This window comes from Primulina tabacum, chromosome 4 (genome assembly GCF_025594145.1).
Source record: "Primulina tabacum isolate GXHZ01 chromosome 4, ASM2559414v2, whole genome shotgun sequence".
In the NCBI taxonomy this organism is placed as follows: Eukaryota; Viridiplantae; Streptophyta; class Magnoliopsida; order Lamiales; family Gesneriaceae; genus Primulina; species Primulina tabacum.
In genome coordinates this window covers 47,093,020-47,114,036 of record NC_134553.1, presented here as the reverse complement: position 1 = coordinate 47,114,036, position 21,017 = coordinate 47,093,020, and the positions used below count along the sequence as shown (strand labels likewise).

The 21,017-nt window shown below is 36.5% G+C and overlaps 3 protein-coding genes across 3 annotated transcripts; 2 read left to right on the top strand and 1 right to left on the bottom strand.

The window, feature by feature from the left end:
* Window positions 1-838: 838 nt before the first annotated feature.
* On the bottom strand, window positions 839-2,579 carry LOC142541716 (PLASMODESMATA CALLOSE-BINDING PROTEIN 2-like). The gene is made up of 4 exons (XM_075648181.1): window positions 2,415-2,579; window positions 2,018-2,257; window positions 1,874-1,910; window positions 839-1,188 (listed from the first exon to the last, which is right to left on the bottom strand). The coding sequence occupies exons 1-4, from the start codon at window positions 2,467-2,469 to the stop codon at window positions 1,002-1,004; spliced, it is 519 nt and encodes a 172-aa protein (XP_075504296.1). The 5' UTR covers window positions 2,470-2,579; the 3' UTR covers window positions 839-1,001.
* A 4,033-nt stretch (window positions 2,580-6,612) lies between these two features.
* LOC142542064 (secreted RxLR effector protein 161-like) lies at window positions 6,613-7,248 on the top strand. The gene has a single exon (XM_075648510.1). It carries the CDS (start codon window positions 6,613-6,615, stop codon window positions 7,246-7,248), a length of 636 nt encoding a protein of 211 aa, XP_075504625.1.
* A 6,455-nt stretch (window positions 7,249-13,703) lies between these two features.
* LOC142543526 (uncharacterized) lies at window positions 13,704-17,102 on the top strand. Its single transcript, XM_075650841.1, has 5 exons — window positions 13,704-14,015; window positions 14,090-14,162; window positions 15,339-15,390; window positions 15,470-15,539; window positions 16,864-17,102. Exons 1-5 carry the CDS (start codon window positions 13,839-13,841, stop codon window positions 16,948-16,950), a joined length of 459 nt encoding a protein of 152 aa, XP_075506956.1. The 5' UTR covers window positions 13,704-13,838; the 3' UTR covers window positions 16,951-17,102.
* Window positions 17,103-21,017: the final 3,915 nt, after the last annotated feature.

Sequence of the window (21,017 nt, the reverse complement as noted above, 5' to 3'; positions counted from 1 at the left end):
TGAAACAAGTCATTGAGTCAGGTCCCATGTGACATGGCGCAAAAAAAGGCATTAATATGTGTATATATATTATGTTATTTAGCCTTTAGAACCCAAAAGAAATTAAATTAAGCTCACGAAAACCTTACTATAAATAATCTCTTATTCGAAAATTTCAACTGTCTTTTTCGAATTTCAATACTCAAAACTCTTCTTAACATATAAATTGTTCGAATTGGTTTTGGGATTTTCCTATGGATGGATATTGGATATCTTCCGAAAAATTAATATTCTCGTATTAATGAATCATTAAAAACACTCGAATTCATCTGGATATGGTTGTTTTTCAAAAACTTAGTTTGACCAAGATTATATTTTTTAAAATTTTCCAAATTTCTATAGAGAAAAAGATTTGGATGACTAGAGAACTTTGTTACGGTGTGTGCTGCGGAAAGGGTGAACCTAGAAAAACACAAAAACACTTACGTCAGTAGAATTAAGAAATTTATTAGAGAACAATTGTACATTCATCGAGGCCCCTATTACTTTTATGCTAATAATATTACTTTTTATTGTGAATATCGATAAGGTTGATCCGTCTCACAGATAAAGATTCGTGAGACCGTCTCACAAAAGACCGTCTCTTATATAAATTGTATAAAATACAAATTTAATTATATTAAAAAAAATTCATGAAATATATATATTTCTAATCAAATATAATGTTTGCATTTTTTAATCATTTTTTGTTTTGAGGATATTGTGAAAATGAATGTTCTTGGATAAAGACTTGGCACTTAATAGTTAATAATAATAATAATAATAATAATAAATATACAAAATGCTTAACAATTAGCATAACTATGAAACATGAGGGTCTGAAGATCTCATTAAATAATAAACAAATAATTTAAGAATTGGTCTATTTTAATCTTTCCCAAGTCTTTTCCCCCTTTCCTCAATTTATGAGGAATGCGATTAAACCCTCGTGCCAATTATATCATCTTGTCTTTCCTTAACATTCACATCAAGCCATAAAGGAAGAAAGTTGAAAAGAAGAATGGTAATAGCGTAGAGGTCATAGTGCTTCGAGACAGCAGCGTTTTTCTAGCACTGCTGTCGAATCCGGAGCCACCTGGAGGCACTGTTAAGCCTGGAAACGTACCCGGGTTGGTGCCGTTGATGGTTGTAGGTGTTCCTCCGCCGCCGCTGCACAGGAATAGAGTAGAATCAAGATATATTGAATATCCAAAATGTCTAATTTAGTAAGCCTACTTTGTTAAAGAATAATAGAACCTACTTTGCACAAGAATTATACAACTTGATATACTTTTAAAATATGGCATGTCATGAACAATGCTTAATAATCTGAGATGCAGAACATGTAGAATGGTGACAAATAAAGGGACATATTAATCAATAAAGCTCACTTGATTCAATTGATGTGCTTTATTTAGGTGCAGACCTGGAACCAAATGTATTTAAAACTCTCTTAAAATGGGAATTGGATCTTCCATTGCCCATGGGAATCAATCAATCAATTCATACCTATAGTGTCATGAACCAAACCTCAGAACCAGTGAGAAGTTTTCACAATATTGGTACACAAGATTTTAACTTTCGGCATTGCCCATATGGTAGCATCGAAGCACCCCTATTCTACACATTGGGCTAAACATCTGTAGAGACGAGGACACAGCTGGGACCAACAGTCTTGGAGCACCATTGATATTCCAATGGTTGTTGCTCAGATCTTTACATTGGAATGAAGAATGACTTGTCCCAGTTTCACTGCATACTTTACTTCTATTCCCATTCAACAACATTTCTTGATATAATGAAAAGAATATAACGACATACAACACTGCTATATATAAAGAAAAGAACAGCAAACCTTGGACTAGATTGATACACACATCCAGTAACAGCATCTGCAAATTATCAAACAAAGCACAAACAATAAGACAAAAGTTGAGTATTTCTTTGGTTTCAATGGCTAAAAAAGAAAAGACACTTTTGTGAATGTATTGAGGCTTACTAGGGGAATTTGCAGTAACTGTGGCTGTGCCTGAAAAATCACAGCTCCCAGGAGTTTGGCCCTTCCTCTGGTAATAACTGTTAACAGCATAATTGCAGTGGTCCTTGACTGTGTTTGGGTTAAAACAAGCCCCATTTTGATGTATTCCTGAACAATCAGCTCCACTTCCACAAGCGTAATCTATATTTTTCTGGAGAATTGTTTCATTCAACCCACTGTTGCAAACGCAATAAGCTGCATCTGTGAATCAAAAGCTCACATTTTATCGGAGAATGCCAGGAAACTGTAGTAAAGGCCCAACAAGATACATAAAGATTACATCTTTACAAACCCTTCAAGAAAGGGAAAAATGTATCAGTACAGATGACTAAATACTACAAAAAAGCAAGAGTAATACCTGAATGAATAGCCATGGCAAACAGAATCAATAAATACACTACAAAAACAGCCATTATTTTCAAGATCTTCAAGAATTTGAGAGAAAATCCGGTGAACAGAAAACTGTGCACTCGAGATGGACAACTTGTACAAACTACAGGAGGGTTTTGGCAGTGAAAGGAGTTATTGGTGTCAATTCAAGTGACTTTTCTTGCATATCCCTGAATGTATATAATAATATAATGTACCAATTGAAGCCTACATTTGGACAGTATTATTATATGTTGGTTAATTAACAATGACATTATGAGCTAATGTTAAATAAAAATATATTTATTTATTTTATGTTTAATAAAAACCCAAAAGCTTTACGTGTACTCTCGACTTCATTGTCCTATGCATGTGTATGTGTGTTTCTCGAGCTTATTTTTATTCCCAACGGTCATAAACTTGTCGGCTTGATCTAATCCTGACCCAGCTTGATTAAGATGAAAGGGTTCAACTCTTCATCTTTTAATTTGGATATACATAATTATTTTTAATTGCTCTCTTCTTTAACTTCAACTATGTTATTTTAGTGTTTCAAGACATCTTGCACCAAAAACATAACTAAAATACTTCATGAAAAAAAAATTTGGTTGATTGAAGACAGAAGAAAATTTAAAATTCGGGCAAGTGATCGTCTTCACCGCACTGCTCATGCTACACGACACATGTATTGTTTATTTACTTATTGCGATATGAGACTTAATGCGAATGAATCCATGATCTGTTCCGTGTGAATTTGAGATGCGAGGTTTTAAATGTTGTACCTTGTCTTGTATTTATCAATATTTAAATTTCTTAAACATATCATAGAATTAGCTTTCTAAGAATTTTTGCAATATTTTTGTAAGTGAAAGTGCCCACTAAATTATTGTATCAAAGAAGAGAGGCCCCCATCTAGGCCAGACTTTGGTCTTTGCAAAATTAATATCAGGTGTGGTTCAACGTATATTCAATAACCACCAAACTGCCTGTCCTGAATATTAAATTTCATCTTCAAGATTACATTTGGACTCATCTTTACACAAAATATAAAATTTTCATTTTTTTAGAAAAAAAATTACGTAGGTGTTTTATGTACTATTTGTTGAAAATTTGAATCAAATTAGAGTTTGAATAAAAATTATGTCTCGTGAATGTGGAAGTGTCTTGTGGCTCTTCATATTCTTGAGTTAATGAGAATATTAATTGAGCTAATTAATTTTGCATGACTTTTGGTGTGCATTTTGAGGCTTATAAATAGTGTGTTCATTTCTTTATTTCAAATACATGTAAATGATTTTTACAAATACTCAAGATCTATTTCAAGCATTCTCATGTATTTCATATTGTTACATTTCCATTTGGCCTCCGTTAAATTTCGATGATAAAGTGAAGGTACGTTTTCAGTTCGTCGTAGTAGTGCCTCGTGCTAAGTCACTGCTGGTTGTTCCATTGTATCTTAGGAAATAGACGTCCAAGACGATCTTCGAAGCACATACAGGAGTGGACGAATCTGCTTTAAGGATCATGTACTTCATGCAGGCCTCGGTTTGGTTTATTTTAAGATTTTCTCTACTGTGTTTTCTTCACCATTTAGTTCACTGGTTTTACGAAAGTTTACTGTACTTTATCGTTCGATGTATTGTGCAAAAAACTTAAAACAGATTCTGTTACACTCATTACGTGGTTTCTTTCAATATGGATACTAAAACTAACTAGCTAAGGGAAACTGGTCATGTTTTCCCTACTATGGTGCCTCAACTCGTCCCTCATGTTACCCCATGTACTGCTGCTATTGAGGTGGCAGCAAAAAATGTTATTTTACTTGACGATGCTCAACCTGGCTATATTCCTATAAGAGGATACTCCTAAACTCAAAGAGGATGAAAGAGATGTTGAATCCATCAGTGCTATGAGACATGTAATTATTCTGATTTCCAATGCCGGAATTATGTACTGAATGCATTAGCTGATTCGCTCTACAATGTGTTATGCGAAATGGAAATAGTTAAAGAGCTATAGGAATCCCTTGACAGAAAGTATAAAACCAATTGTGTCGGGGCCAAGAAATTTATTGTAGGCTGTTTTCTGGATTTTAAAATGGTGGATTTAAAGCCGGTTATCAGCCAAGTTCAAGAACTCCAAGCGATTCTTCAAGAGATTCATGATGAGGGGAAGACTTTGAGCGAATCTTTCCAAGTGGCTGCTATTGTTGAGAAGCTACCACCAGCTTGGAAGGATTTCAAAAACTATTTAAAACATAAGCGAAAGGAGATGAATGTTAAAGAGCTCATTGTTCGACTTCGTATTGAGGAAGACAACAAGAGTTCTGAAAGACGAGTGTTTTTTTCAATTTCTGTTAAGGCAAATATTGTCGAGCATGGTCAAATTTAGAAAATGAGAAATTTTTCTCCTCCAACAAAAAAATAATGAATCACTTGGTCTAATTCACAGTGATATATTTGAATTAAAAGGTGTGCAAACATGTGGTGGAAATAAATAATTCATTACTTTTGTTGACGACAACACAAAGTTTTGTTATGTGTATCTCCTTAAAAGTAAAGATGAAGCAACTGAAAAATATGTCCACTATAAAAGTGAAGTTGAAAATCAACTTAGCAAGAAAATTAAAGTGCTAAGAAGTGATCGTGTAGGTGAATATGAATAATCATTTACTGAGTTTTGTGCTCAACATAGTATCAAACACAAAAGAACTGTGCCTTATTCTCCTCAGTAAAATGACATTGCAGAGAGAAAGAATCGCACATTGAAAGAAATAATAAATGCATTGTTATTAAGTTTCGGTTTACCTCAGAACATGTGGGGGGAGCTGTTCTAACGGTAAATTACCTTTTAAATAAGGTGTCCCGAAAGAAGTAAGATAAAAGTCCATTTGATTTATGGAAATATAGAAGTCTTTCCTACCAATACTTGTAAGTGTGGGGGTATCTTGCCAATGTAGCTGTATTCACTCCAAAGAAAGTAAAGATAGGATCACAAACTGTTGATTGCATTTTCATTGGATATGCTCAAAACAATAGAGCGTATCGTTTTCTTGTACATGAATCTCAAATACATGATATTCACAAGAATACGATAATGGAATCAAAAAATGCTTCGTTCTTTGAACACATGTTTCCTTGAAATTCTAAGGAAGAACCAAGTTCATCCAAAAGATTATATGAGACGATTGAAAAAGAACGGGAGCTTAACCTATATATTGAACCTAGACGTAGCAAAAGAGCTAGGGCTGAGAAATCATTTGGTCCGAATTTCATCACTTTCATGATGAAAAGTGAACCTCAAAGCTTCAAGGCAGCAGTGAGTTCATATGAGGGACCTCTATGGAAAGATGCTATCAATTCCGAAATAGAATCCATTTTACAAAAGCATACATGAGAATTAGTGAATCTTTCTCCGGAAAGCAAACCACTAGACTGTAAATGGACTTTCAAACGGAAAATGAAATCAGATGGAACCATAGAGCCAGATTGGTAATTAAAGCTTACCATCAACGTGAAAGGCTTGATTACTTTGACACATGTTCTCCTGTATCAAGAATAACCTCTATTCGTGTGATATTTGAATTGTCGTCTTGCGAAATCTTGAAATACACCAAATAGACGTAAACACAGCTTTTCTAAATGGAGATCTAGAAGAAGAAATTTACATGGAACAACCTGAGGATTTTCTGCGACTGAGTAAGAAAATAAGGTTTGTAAACTGGTGAAGTCTCTATATGGCTTAAAATAAGCACCAAAACAATGACACGAAAAATTTGATAAAGCCATGATAGAAAGTGGATTTAAATTCAGTGAATGTGACAAATGTGTATACATAAATAATACTGAAAATGAATTCGTCATTTTATGTATTTACGTAGATGATATACTTATCATTGGTAGTAATGATAATATGATTAAATCCACCAAGAAGTTATTAAACTCAAGATTTGACATGAAATATTTGGGCTTAGCCGATGTGATTCTTGGAATTAAAATTCATAGAACATCTGAAGGCCTAGTTCTAAATCTGTCACATTATGTGGACAAAATACTTGAGAAATTCAATAAAAATGACTCTGCATTGGCTAGAACCCTGATAGATACCAGTCAGTATCTATCAAAGATTCGAGGTAAGAGTATATCTCATTAGAATACTCTCTCGTCATTGGAAGTCTGATGTACTTAATGAGTTGTACAAGACCAGACTTAGCTTATGCAGTAAGCAAATTGAGTAGATTTACGAGTAACCCAGAAGTCGAACACTGGAAAGCAATTATCAGATTGCTATGGTACTTAAGGTACACTAGTGACCTTGGACTGCACTATACAAGATATCCCGCTGTTATTGAATTATACAGTGATGCTAACTGGATATTTGGTATGAAAAACTCAAAATCTACAAGTGGATTTATATTCACTTTAGAAGGTGCAGCAATTGCATGGAAATCTTCTAAACACACTGTAATAGCTAGATCCACGATGAAATCTGAGTTTATAGCTCTCGACAAATGTGCTGAAGATGCTGAATGGCTCCATCGATTCTTAGAAGATGTTCCAGGATGGGAAAAACCTGTGCCGACTATATGCATACATTGTGATAGCCAATCTACGATTGGAAGGGCACAAAATGATATGTATATTGGTAAGTCTAGACATATACGTCGTAGACACAACATCATTAGACAACTACTCTTAACTGGAGTTATTTCTGTTGACTATGTAAAATCAAAGGATAATATAGTGGATCCGCTAACGAAGGGATTAAACAGAGAGTTAGTTGCGAAATCATCAAGGGGAATGTGGCTTAAGCCTATAGAATAAATTGGTGCGAAGGAAAACCCAACTTACGCTGACTGGGGATCCAAAGAACTAGGTTCAATGGGACAACTTAATCACACTGATTTGGTAGATCACTATGGGGGTTATCCCTAGTAAATTTCTATTATGAAGAAGTAAATGTTGAGGATAAACTTACGACTATTAATGATTCTGGTGAGAAAAATATAGAATCACCTATGTGAGATAGAAGTGGGGCCGCTTCAAAAGAATTTTTAGGCACAATTATAGACCCTCTCGCATAACCATACATGTGTTCATGGCCAAAACGAACACGATCATGAGAACTGAATAGTATCAGGGAGAGTCTTGTGTGAAGTATAACTTAGTTTACATAAATGACATAACAGTTCAAGGACATCATGTCTACTGGTCAGCTAACAAAGCAAATATATTTCATTAGGGAAGGTTCAAAGGGTAACACCTACCTATCCTATGCAGGATTCAACAGTAGAACTTTGTCACCAAGATTTGTATCAATTTTCATTCATGTGGGAGATCGTTGGAAATTTGAATCAAATTTAGAGTTTGAATAAAAATTATGTCTCATGAATATGGAATTGTCTTTTGGCTCTCCACATTTTTGAGTTAGTTGTGACTCATTATTGTGAAAGTGTCTTTTGGCTTTCCACATACTTGAGTTAATTGAAAACTTTTGGCTCTTCATATTTTGAGTTAATGGGAAGACTGATTGAGTTAATTAATCTTGCATGACTCTTGGTGTGCATTTTGGGGCTTATATATAATATGTTCATTTCCTCATTTCAAATACATGTAAATGATTTTTACAAAACTCAAAATCTCTTTCAAGCATTTTCTTACATTTCATATTGTTAGCCTTCTATTTGGCCTCCATTAAATTTCGGTGATAAAGTGAATATACGCTTTTCAGTTCGCCGTAGTAGTGTCTCGTGCTAAGTCACTGTTAGTTGTTCCATTGTATTCTGGGAAACAGACGTTCAAGACGATCCTCAAGCACATACAAGAGGAGACAAATCTGTTTTAAGGACATTGTACTTCGTACAGACCTCTGTTTGGTTTACTTTAAGCTTTGCTCTACTGTATTTTGTTCACCATTTAGTTCACTGATTTTTTATGAAAGTATATTGTACTTTATTGTTCAATATATTGTGCAACACTATTATGTCAATAAAATATAAAAAGAACATTCAATAAATTGTTCTTTTAGTGGTGTTTGGGTTGATATAATCACGGTCAATTTGAACTTTAAAAAAGACCATATTTGACTTTAAACACGTGATATCTAACTCGTGATCATGCCTATTCTGACAACAGAATGTCATTTTTTAAAAGTAAAACTGCAATATTATTTATGTGTGTTTGTCTCTCTAGAATTTTGATCTATATTGTCAAATTTCATTCTTGTTTCGTTACCTTCGTTATTTTTTGCTTTAGTCTTTTTCTTACGTGACATTGCTGTGGCACCTACAAGACCTCGACATAACATTGATGTTTGAACACCTGACACTTTTGTTTGATATAAAATGACTAAATTGTTAAAGAATGAAAAAATACATAACTAAAATTGGAATTGAACAGTATAAATAATCAAAATATCAAAAAAAAAAAAAAAATACATGCCTATCCGACTAAAATATCAGTTTGCCCTTTTTAAATTCAAGTTTGAACAAAGTCGTGGAAAAGCCACAAGGATAATGGAATCTGGTGGCCTGATACAAACTGTGACGCACCAGCATTAAAAAATGGCTCCGAGGCTGTTGAAAACTGAATGAAGAACGCAGTTAGTCTAAAGTACCATTCTTTTTCCCATGAGTGTGTTTTTGAAGTGTTATTGTACATTTCCTTTCCTTCTTCTTGGGAAACTTGTTATCGATATGATGACTGGAGAGCAATCAACAGAAGAAATCGAGAATTTAAAGGAAGAAGACATCATCGATTCTATTCAGTTGATCCGGACGCTAGTGCCTTGAAATACTAATACTAGGTTATAGGATGAAACTCACTGCACGTTTCGGTAGCCCAACAGCCCAGCTAACCAGACAGTAAGAAACTCCAATCTGCAGAAGAGGAAAAATTTTTGAACGGAGACAGTTAGGACTTAGGAAAGTCTCTTAGCCAAGCACAACTTGGAAAAATAATGTAGAGATTGAGAATCTCTTAATTTTAAGTATCATTTCTATAATTCATTGTTAAGTTGATTTGCGACTCAAAACATTGCCCAACAGCGTTCTACTTAAGATGACTTTCAATCGCCAATCAATAGCTTACGGCTAGTTTTTCCCATGTTGCCTTTTGGAGCTCAAGTCCATTAAGACTATTTAAGAGAGTTGAATTCCAAAACAATGGTCTCGTTGGTTGAAAAAGCGTGTTAAGCTTGACTATCACTCTGCAATTCCTTGTTGGATTTTGGTTTTTCTAACAGCCAATCATGAATATAAGAAGTGGCCACTCAAACAGGTGTGGTTGAAGTTACATTAGGTGCATAAATGTGACCTTTTCTTTTCTTTTTCTAAAAGGAAAAAACACTGAAGAGACAAAAAATGTTCACCATGTAAAGAAAAGAACCCTGTAACCAAAGCCGGATATCTCTTTGCAAAGCTCTTACCAGGCCTAGCAGACCTGAAATACAAAGAAACGTGATTCTTAGTTCAAAAGGCATTACATGGCATGAAAATTGTCTTAAACAATAAGAACCCGTTCGTAATTTCGATCTCACGACCCTCTGCATCAACTGCTGCAGCTTTTGTGATACAAGATTTATGAGAATCATGCTGCTTCAATATTTCATTGAGTCCAACAAACTTGTGTGCTCGGAAAAATCACAGGTTTTGTAGACTCTTATCTTTTTTGAGAGTGGTGGAAATTCCAAATGGGCTCTTCTTCTGTTTGTTGTTGATGCAATTGAATTTGTGGCATTCTGTTCGTAAAAAGATGAGAATTTTGATTGTGGGAGGAGATGGATATTAGACATCGAAGCCATCTTGAAAGAAAAAGGAAAAGATAAGACATATGCAGAAACAAAATGTAACGTTAACACCAAGGTCTATGTGCGGGCCGATCAAGAAATAAGGAATCGGCAATGTGCAAATTCTCAAAGGGACCAAATTAATTCTGATATTAGAAAACCTACATTGCTGTCCAAATCTATATGTGTGTGATATTCAAACCGATGTGAACCACATCAGCCTAGTGTTCAATTGTTTGAACCGCCTGACAGATTAATGTTTTTTAAAAAAATAAATTACTTTCTAGATCATGCTTGTATATTAAAAATATCGCGAAGAAAATAACGTCATATTTAGTCTCGAGCATGTTTAGAGCAATCTGTTGATCACATTGCTGGCATGAACAAGGCGAGGACCTCGGAGTCTAGAGCAAGCAACACCTCATCCAACCAAGATGAGTCTACATATAAACATAAATGAAGAAGAAACTCGTCGTCCAGTAGGTCAGAAGACAACAAAAAAAGAGAAAATGTCAAAATTAATCGAACATGGAGTGTATGATAATAAATTTGGACAATATGTTTATAAAGTTTACTGAGTATACAAGTATGAAAAAAGATGAAGTCGAAATGAAACAAAAACAACTTGAAATAGAGGATATGAAAACATAAGTTGTCACATCTAAAGTTCAGCGGAAATATGTGCAATCCTTTCGAATGATATTTCACAGATGACTGAGGAACAAATTATTATCCTCGAACCTCTGTCAAGATATTTGGGAGAAATATAATACATGACCTTCGGTTATTTTAATTTTCAACTAATGTAATTTTATTTTAATTAATATATTGCAAAGTAACTGATGGAATGTAGCATATGTCAATTTTTTTCTATGTGATACTTCTTCATTTCAAAATTTATAATAATACTTTAATTTTAAATAAATTATACTCGTAAAATAAGATCAAATAATTTTAAGCAATAAATATATTTATAAGTATTATTATTATTATTTATTTATTTTAAGTAATAATAATTTAAGTTAGAGTAAATCAAATTGAAAATGTATTTATTTAATATAAAATTAGGATAAAGATGAATGGACGTGTAGTGAGATTCACAAATAATGAATGCTAATTGATACCCCGGGAGTGATACTCTGGGAAATACCTTGCATCCGGATCATCTCCAATATGAATTAGGGTAGCCATGAAAGTGGAGCAGCCCTACCCTGTGTTCAGCAGGAGCTAAGTTCATCTCTAAGCCCGGGCAATAAGAGCCTGGATAGTAGTAGCCTGAGTATTAAAAGCCCGGGTAAAACAAGCCAGAACAAGTGCTCTGCCCCAAAGATACTTTGTGTCATGTTTGAGCTCACAGGTACGGGGTACCATGACTTAGTCATCATTAGGAGGTTTTTCAGCGCACGCAAGAGTGATGTGACTCGATCAAAGTAGGTACGGGTTTTCAGACTTAACAGTGTCAGTCAGCAAGGCATGTGCAATCATCCATCATTAGTAGCAGCTGGGCACTGAAAATAAAGTCATCATTGATTCTCCTCCTATAAATACAAAATTTGCTTGATATTAATGCATTCAGATATATACTCTCTTGCTAAGAAATACATATTCTCTCAAGAACACACTTGACTGACTTGAGCGTCGGAGTTGCCACACAGGAAAACCTTTCGGCGTCACACTAACGATCTCTACTATTTTGAGTGTGTAGATATTTCAAAAGCCAAGAAGAACCCTTCCATGAGAAATAATAATCCGATCCGGTGAAATTGCCCACTCATCTTGAAATCCAATTCATCTGGTCGTATCACTAATATTAAAATGAATGTGAGATAATGCATATGTTAATAGGCGGACAACATGAAAACTTCAATAGCGGCTCCTGTTGTGAAGCACCATGAGGTGTATTAGGGCCTGCCTATCTTCTCTGTCAGAAACAAGAAACTTCAGTTCAGATACCTTGTGGAAAAGGTGGTGAAACGGATGCAGGGTGGGGAAGGAAAACCTTTTCCGTCGGGACAAAAGAGACACTAATTAAATCGGCAGTCGATGCCTACTTATGCAATGTCTTGCTTCACACATTCCGAAAGCAACTTGTGAGGAGATTGAGAAAAAATGCTCTAATTTCTGGTAGGGGATGGATGAACGAAAAAAAGGGTGGATTGAAAAACTTGGAAAGCTCTTTGTAAGCCAAAGTTTATGGGAGGGATGGGATTCCGCCACCTTGAAACCTTCAATCAAGCGCTTCTAGCTAAACAAATTTGGCAAATCATAATCAATCTGGATTTACTACTGGCTCGTGTTCTTAAATCAAGGTATTTCCAGCACCAAGATGTGATGGAGGCCACAAAAAGGTTGTTCTGGCATGTGGGGAATGGCGAGCACGTTACCACTTTTGACACTCGATGGGTACAGTAAAGCCTATTTCTCACAATCACTTGAACTATCACCTAGTCAGTCAATTCTGGACAATCTAGAAACATGTAATATCCTTAGACACTCGTTTGATATCTTCACGTGGATGAAGACAGACTGAACACGAAGGATTTCGAATCTTTCGCTATGCACACCTATGCAATATGGACCGAGAGGCTGAAAGTGGTGCACGGCAGAGGGGAAAGGGACAGGAACATTAATACCGAGTGGAGTGAGCCATCGCTGAGAGAATTTAATGCAGCTCGACTCTCTCTCTCTCTCAAAAAAATCGGGCAAGAGCCCCTCCCCATGGAGATGGATAGCACCACCAATGTACCAACTAAGATTTGATGTCGATGCTACTTACAATGTTATCACCAACAGCTACGCAGTTGGAGGAGTGGTAAGGAATCATGAGGACAACCTACATTTGCATTTGAAAAAAAGATCGATAAACCCCCATCGGTTGCCTACGCTGAGCTTGTTGTGATCAAGGATAGTATCATATTAACAAGGGCCCGGCGCCAACCTACAGATTCACCACATTACATTGGACTCCCTTCAGGCCATGCAAGAATTCAATCAGTCAAAGGAGAATTTTAACTATGATGGCACCATTGTGGGGGAAATCAGGGAGATATTGGACGAAGAATGCCCCTAGGCACTTAGCCATGTCTTGTGATCGGCCAATGCGGTCGCTCATTCGCTAGCTTGTTTTGCTATTTCTTCGGCTTAAACTTAAAAGTGTTTGTTTGGGTGATAGGGAATTTTGCTGGTTGGTTTCTAATAATACAAATTTTACTATATTAAAAAAAATGTGTTAAATTGGTAAAAGCTAAAAAGCTATCCATGTGAATATGATGATGCAGTTTAAATTCAATTGGTTTTTTTAAGAAATAAATTGTCTTTAAATAGTGCCATGAAAATTGATTTTTTTTAAAAAAAAATTAGAAATTAAAGTAGAAATTCAAAAACCAAGAATTTTATTTTTATTAATTAAATTTTTAAAAATAGTACTTGAGCCCAGTTCGGAATTCAGATTTCGGCCCATCCATGCATCATTTCATGGCAGTTTCAACTGGAATCACTCGACAAACTGTAAAAACCCTAAGTTTAAACCTCAAGTTCAAATCAACCAATCGACCTCACTCCAATGCAATCAAACGAAATCCAATCTGAGATTGAATTTTACTGTTGAAATCTTTTGTGGGGGTGGGGGATGGGGCAAATCGCTAATGGCAGATCTAAGAAGGAAGTAAAGAAAGAAGAAGAGGTAGAGGTAGAGGAAGAGGAAGAAGAAGAGGAAGAGGGAGAGGAAGGGGACGAGGAACAGGAAGAACAAGATGGGCTCTCCGTACATTCTCCTTGCAAAATTTCTAGCTCCGCACTTCGCAAGGTGACTGATTTTTTCATTATCCGCGCGTAAAAACTAAAAATTTCAGTTCGTTATTGTGATCTATTGATTTTCAGGAGAATACAGAGGTAGAATTGGAGCTGAGATTATTAGAAGCTCTGGAAATCTATCCTCCCGCTAAACTACGAGGTGTGTTTTAATTTCTTCTTTATTTTTTTTTTTCGTTGCTTAAATTTTGCATTCTGTGTTACATATCTGTAAATTTTGATTCGATCGTGGATGATTGCTCTTATATTTGTTCGGGTGATTAAGAACTTCTAGATGAAATGGCTGCTTGTCGTGAAATTTATTTTAGTTTAAATGGTGTTTCCCATTTGGGGTGAAATAATTTTCTGAAAGAGCTAAAACCCAAAGTGTTTTTTTTATATCTGTAGGCTGTAGCTAGCTACGACCCCGTGTAAAAATATAATGAGCTAAAAATTAATATGTTGTGAAATTTACAGGTTCTCTGGACAACAATTTTTTTTTTTTTTTGTCATCCACGGTAAGCACCTATAGGTGAAATTATATGGAAACTTTAGGGTTCAAAGTTGAAAACAATATTTGAAAATTTAAAGATGCTATAAAACAAGGTAAAAAACCATTTATGTTTTTATTATGTTCAAAATACTGTTTTTGAATAGGGCACTTTCAGCATTATTTTATATATGACCGCTCAAAGGATGCGTTCACCACAAAAATTGTCAGCGTGGGGGTTAAACTACATTGAGGTTTTTTAGCTTATTAATTTTTTGAAGGAAGGCTTTATCTACAAATTTAACAGCACTGGAGTATTTACATTGAGGGTTTTTTGCTTATTAATTTTTTGAAGGAAGGCTTTATCTACAAATTTAACAGCATTGGAGTATTTAGCTCGTTATTTTTTCATAGGGGGTTTCAGTTTCAAATTGGAAATAGAGGAAGTTTTAGCATATTGATGTTTTTTTCAAGGGGAGTTTTAGCAGATTTTAGAGAAGCACATTAGTTGTTTTTTCAAGTTACCCTATTTTTATCATCGCTTACAAGCTGGAATTAACCATTAGTGGTGTGCCAACTTGGTTTGCCAAAGATACTACATAGTTTAAACCTCCAAAATTAAATACCTTTTGTAATTTGGTTGTTTATTCATATTGAATAAATTAATGTTAAATTAATGATAATAGTTTATACTTGGCGAATTTGGCCAATTTTCCCTCTTTGAGCATGATTTTTCAGCGATAATTCTTACAGTTGAAAAAAAATCTTTGCATAAAAGCTGTGTAGGTTTTGGAAGTAGATATTTTATATAATAGTAGTTTCTGATGAAATATTTATTGTGTATAACAGGTGTGCACAGGCACTTCGTACTCTACGGTCTAACAGAGTATATGCGCAGAAGGTTATGTTTATGCCATCTTGGCTTTCCTTTCATTCTTACCTTGATCGTCATGTTGAAGCTTTGATCTTACGACTTGCAGTTTCAATCGACCCTTTACTGCAGAAGATGTACTTAAGTTGCTTGATCGCTTTTACAACTTGGAAATGGTGGTATGTTCCTTCCTCCTCCTCTCTTCAACTATTTATGTACACAAAAAAAGGATATACCGAAATAAGTAAGTGCTGTTTTCAAAAATTTTTTCTATGAAACTTTTCTGGGTTTTACTCGATGCTCAAACTGATAAAGTAGATGAGACACAAGAATGCAAATGAGTCTGGAGTCCAAGAAGTTGAGATTGAAGAATTAGATTTATCTTTACCCAAATAGGAATATCAGAATTATATATTTGCATCCTAGTAGCTTTAGAGCTAGGGGTGGGCAATCGGATCGGGTTACCCGAAGTTGATCTGGTGCATTTTTCGGCTACATCGGGTAATTCGTCGGGTTCGGATAGAAAATGTCTACCCGAGAACCTGAATTATTTTTTTTCTAATTTTTTTTAATATTGATTTGTTCATGAATGACACAGAAAGAGTGCATGTCTACTTTTTTTTATCGTAATTCATAAGTGACCTTGCAACCCTATTGAACATAGATGACAAATGTCTCATGCCTCCTTACGGTCTATAACCGAATTGAAGCACTGATCAAATAAACAAAACCCTCAAAGCTAAATGCAGTTTAAATAGTGATTCAAATTAAGCGGGGCCAGAGAAATGTATATATGTTTCTAATTAGTCTGTTCGGTGTATCGATTTACATTTTTTTTTTCTGGAAAAATATTTGTTAATTATTATCAATTATTTTAAATAGTTTCAAATATGGATTTTTTTTGTTTAATTTGGTGTGGAAATTAGACATAATTATTTTGATAAGCCTATTTTTTCTTGATAGGTTTTTCTTTTTCTTGATAGGTTTTTCTATAGCCACAAAATAAGAAAAGGTTAGTTTTTTTTAAAAAAAATGAATACCCGAACCCGACACTATCGGATATCCGACTGGTCAGGTAGTTACCAGAGTAAAGTCGGGTAGTAAAAACAATACCCGAAAAGATCGGGTATCCGACCCGAAACCCGAGCCCACCCCTATTTACAGCTACAGCCTTTTTTTTTTTGGTATTATACAGCATGTAGATCATATAGTCGAGGGTGCTGTTTTACTCTAACCTCATGTCTGCTGAGCAATTGCATTTGTGAATAGGCAATAGATTTCAGATTGGTATCCTTGAAGAAGTTCAGCAACAAGAATATAAATCATGGAAGTAAACACAAAATGTATGATTGTGTATATTTTTCCTTGACAGGGATAGTAACATTTCGAGTTATCAGAAATCAACATTCTTTTCCTTTAGTACTTTGCATGATTTATATTGGCTTCAAACTTAACAACAATTCGTAATATCGTTATATCTGGTTTCCTTATTGTCGCATTCAGAAACCAGATGATGAAGATAGCGAGTTTCTGACTCAGGAAGAAGAGTTCCGCTTGCCGCAAAGTTATTTCGTAAAGGAAGAATCCTGACTCTGATAAATTCGATTAACATTTTTTTTGTTGGGCTGTTGTTAATATATCATGCATTCGCTGTATGTGATCGGCATTTTAGTATTCACCAGCATTGTATTATCATCTGATGTTCAATGGTTAAATTCCTGAAGTCTCACCAAATTTCACTATTTTTAGCTTCCAAATTTGTGTTGTGAATTAAACTATCAAAGATCAAACTAATTTGAGAGAAAAATCAAATCTCACAACACTCTCAATCTCCTCTGCTTGGGATTAGGATTCCTCAACTGGGAATGAGATGATTTAAACAACGAGCTGAAGCCTCTATTTATAGAGGATATTCTGCACATGTTAATTGGTGTGAATGGACGATGGCAGCCATTGGAGAATCAACAATGGCTGCACCTACCGTGGACCTTCTAGATAGTGGCTGGAGATTTCCAATTTGAGTTCTTCAATTCTCCCCCTCCAGCCATATCCAAAACAAGCATTCCAGCTATGTCTCTGCATAGCTCTAACTTTTCTCGCGTTACCACTTTTGTCAACATATCTGCTGGATTCTTCTTCGTATGAATTTTAACTAGTCTCAACAGTTGTCGATCCATAACTTCACGTATCCAATGATATCGAATATCAATATGCTTTGTACGGGAATGGTACATGGAGTTCTTGCTTAAGTCGAGAGCACTTTGACTGTCACAATGTACCTTGTTCTCTTTCTGCTTGATTCCAAGTTCTTGAAGATATCGCTTTAGCCACAACATTTCTTTCCCAGCTTCAGCGACAGCAATATACTCTGCTTCTGTTGTGGATAAAGCAACACACTTCTGCAGTCGTGACTGCCATGAGACAGCTCCCCCCGCGAAAGTGTAGATATATCCTGAAGTAGATTTGCTACTATCAATATCTCCGGCCATATCTGCATCCGTATAGCCCTCCAATATTGGATCAGCTCCCCCGTAACAAAGACATAATTTAGTAGTACCCTTTAGATACATGAGAATCCACTTTACTGCCTCCCAATGCTGCTTCCCAGGGTTGGAGAGAAAACGACTCACCTTTCCCACTGCATGAGCAATATCTGGCCTTGTGCATACCATTGCATACATCAAACTTCCAACAGCTGAAGAATATGGTATTGATGACATTTCCCCGATCTCTTTCTTGGATAAAGGACATGCACTCTTGCTCATCTTGAAATGATTGGCAAGTGGAATGCTGACTGGTTTGGCGTTGTTCATGTTGAACCTCTCGAGCACACGTTCAATGTACTTCTCCTGAGATAACCATAACCGTTGGTTGTTTCTGTCTCGAACAATCTGCATTCCCAAAATCTGTTGAGCTGGTCCAAAGTCCTTCATTTCAAAAAACTTAGAGAGTTCATTCTTCAACTGACTAATCTTCGTTGCATCCTTTCCCACGATCATAATATCGTCTACATAAAGTAGAAGAGCAACGAAACTCCTGTCTGAAAATTTCTGAATGTAAACGCACTCATCTGCAGCAGTTTTCTTATAGCCTTGACTTGTCATGCATTAATCAAACTTCTTGTACCACTTCCTTGGTGCCTGCTTTAGACCGTACAAGCTTTTCTTAAGCTTGCAAACGAGGTTATCACCTGAAACCGCAAAACCTTCTGGCTGCTCCATATAGATTTCTTCTTTTAAATCTCCGTGAAGAAAAGCTGTCTTCACGTCCATCTGTTCAAGCTCCAAGTTCATACTTGCTACCAAGCCAAGTATAACTCGGATTGACGTCATCTTGACTACTGGTGAAAATATATCATCAAAGTCAATTCCTTTCTTCTGTTGGAATCCTTTGACTACCAATCGTGCTTTGTATTTCACCACTTGTCCGCTGCCATCTTTCTTCATCTTGAACACCCATTTGTTTCTTAGTGCCTTCTTCCCTTTTGGAAGTTCTACGATCTCATAAGTGTGATTTTTCTGCAGAGATTCCATCTCATCTTGCATTGCTGACAACCATGTTTCTTTGTCCTTATGAGATAGTGCTTCTTGGAAACTCTCTGGTTCTCCATCTTCAGTAAGCAGAAGGTACTCGGATTCCGTATATCTTCTAGATGGAATCCGTCCTCGTTCAGACCTACGAACTTCTGGAATAGTCTGAGAAGATTCACCATCATCTGGGCCTTGTGATGATCCTGGAACATCTGGTGGAGTGGGTTGTGGCTCCCCCTGCTCAACACCCCTTTCTTCCTCAGGTTCTGCTTCTGGCATGTATTCTGTCACTATATCGAACGGGTTTAGTGTTGCATCTGAATTTAGAGCACCAACATTTGACTTCTGAGACATTGTAGGTTTTTCAATGTCTTCTATAGTCTGGCTTTCATGGAACACAATGTCCCTGCTTCTGATCACCTTTTTTTTCTTTGGATCCCATAGTCTGTATCCAAATTCTTCATCTCCATAGCCAATGAAAATGCATGGAGTGGTCCTTGCATCAAGCTTTTGTCTGAGCTCCTTGGATACATGTGCGTACGCAAAACATCCAAATACTCTTAAGTGTGAGTATGATGGATGTTTTCCAGACCACAGTTTCTCCGGAACTTCAAAATTCAGTGGTACTGATGGTGATCTGTTGATCAGGTAACAGGCGGTTTTGACTGCTTCTCCCCAGAATGACTTTGGCAGTTTAGCCATACTGAGCATACTCCGAACACGTTCCATGATTGTCCGGTTCATTCTTTCGGCTACACCGTTGTGTTGAGGGGTGCGAGGGACCGTCTTCTCATGTCGAATGCCGTATGTTTTGCAATCTGCATCGAACACCTTGGAAGTGTATTCGCCTCCATTATCTGACCGGAGACACTTCAATTTCTTCCCACTCTCACGTTCTACCATGACATGAAACATTTTGAAGTATTCGAATACCTGGTCCTTCGTTGTCAGGAAATAGACCCACACCTTTCGAGAAGCATCATCAATGAAAGTCAGAAAATATTTATTTCCGCCTAGTGATTCATCCTCCAGGGGACCGCAAATGTCAGAGTGTACCAGACTGAGCAACTCTGATCTTCTCGTTGAATAGGAACTGAATGAGACTCTGTGCTGCTTACCAAATAGACAATGAATGCAAGGATCTGGCGCAGCATCTTTGTCAACGATGATAAGCTCTTTCTTTATTAGGGTAGACAACCCTTTCTCACTCATATGGCCGAGTCTCTGGTGCCACAAATTTTGAGAACCCTCCTTCTCAGCTACGTTGAGGGTGTCTGTACATATCTTCATGTGAGTCTTGTACAGTGTGCCACAAATGTGTCCTCGAACGACTATCAAAGCACCCTTTGACATCTTCCATGTGCCATTGCTGAAATGATTATCATAGCCCTAGGTTGTCAAGGACTATTCCAGAAAGAAGATTGAGCCGAAGATCTGGCACATGTCTGACATCCTTCAAAGTGATTGTACTTCCAACACTTGTCTTTATTTGGATATCTCCAATTCCTACAATCCCAGAGGAACTGGAATTTCCCATCTTCACTGCTCCAAAGTCACCAGCTTTGTATGTCATGAAGTATTCCTTGTGCGAAGTCACATGGTAGGAAGCTGCAGTATCTACCACCCATTCTGTGTCTTCTTTTGAAACGTGAAGGCATGTCTCATTATGGGTCGAATAGAACGCTACATCTCCAGGAATGATGACTAGCGTTTCTCCACCCTTGTTCTTCGACTGGGAACTGCTCTGGCCTTGCTCCTCTAGCCATTTGTAGCAATTCTTCTTCATATGACCCTCTATTCCACAGTGATGACATTTATACGAAGGTTTTCTGCCATCGGTGGATCTGCCTCTGCTTTTGCTTCTGCCTCTCCATTTGTCTTTACCCTTTTGTTGTTTCTCTTGTTGTCTTCGTCGGGGCTCTGTGACAAGGGCATGAGTCTGGTCTGTGCTCATATCCTTTCTCCTGGCCTCCTCGTTGAACAGGGCATCCTTAACCATGGACATGGTAAGTTTGCCATCTGGAGCCGAGTTGCTGAGAGAAACTACAAGTGTTTCCCAGCTATCAGGAAGCGAACTGAGAAGTAGGAGTGCCTGCATCTCATCTCCAAGCGGCATCTCTACAGACG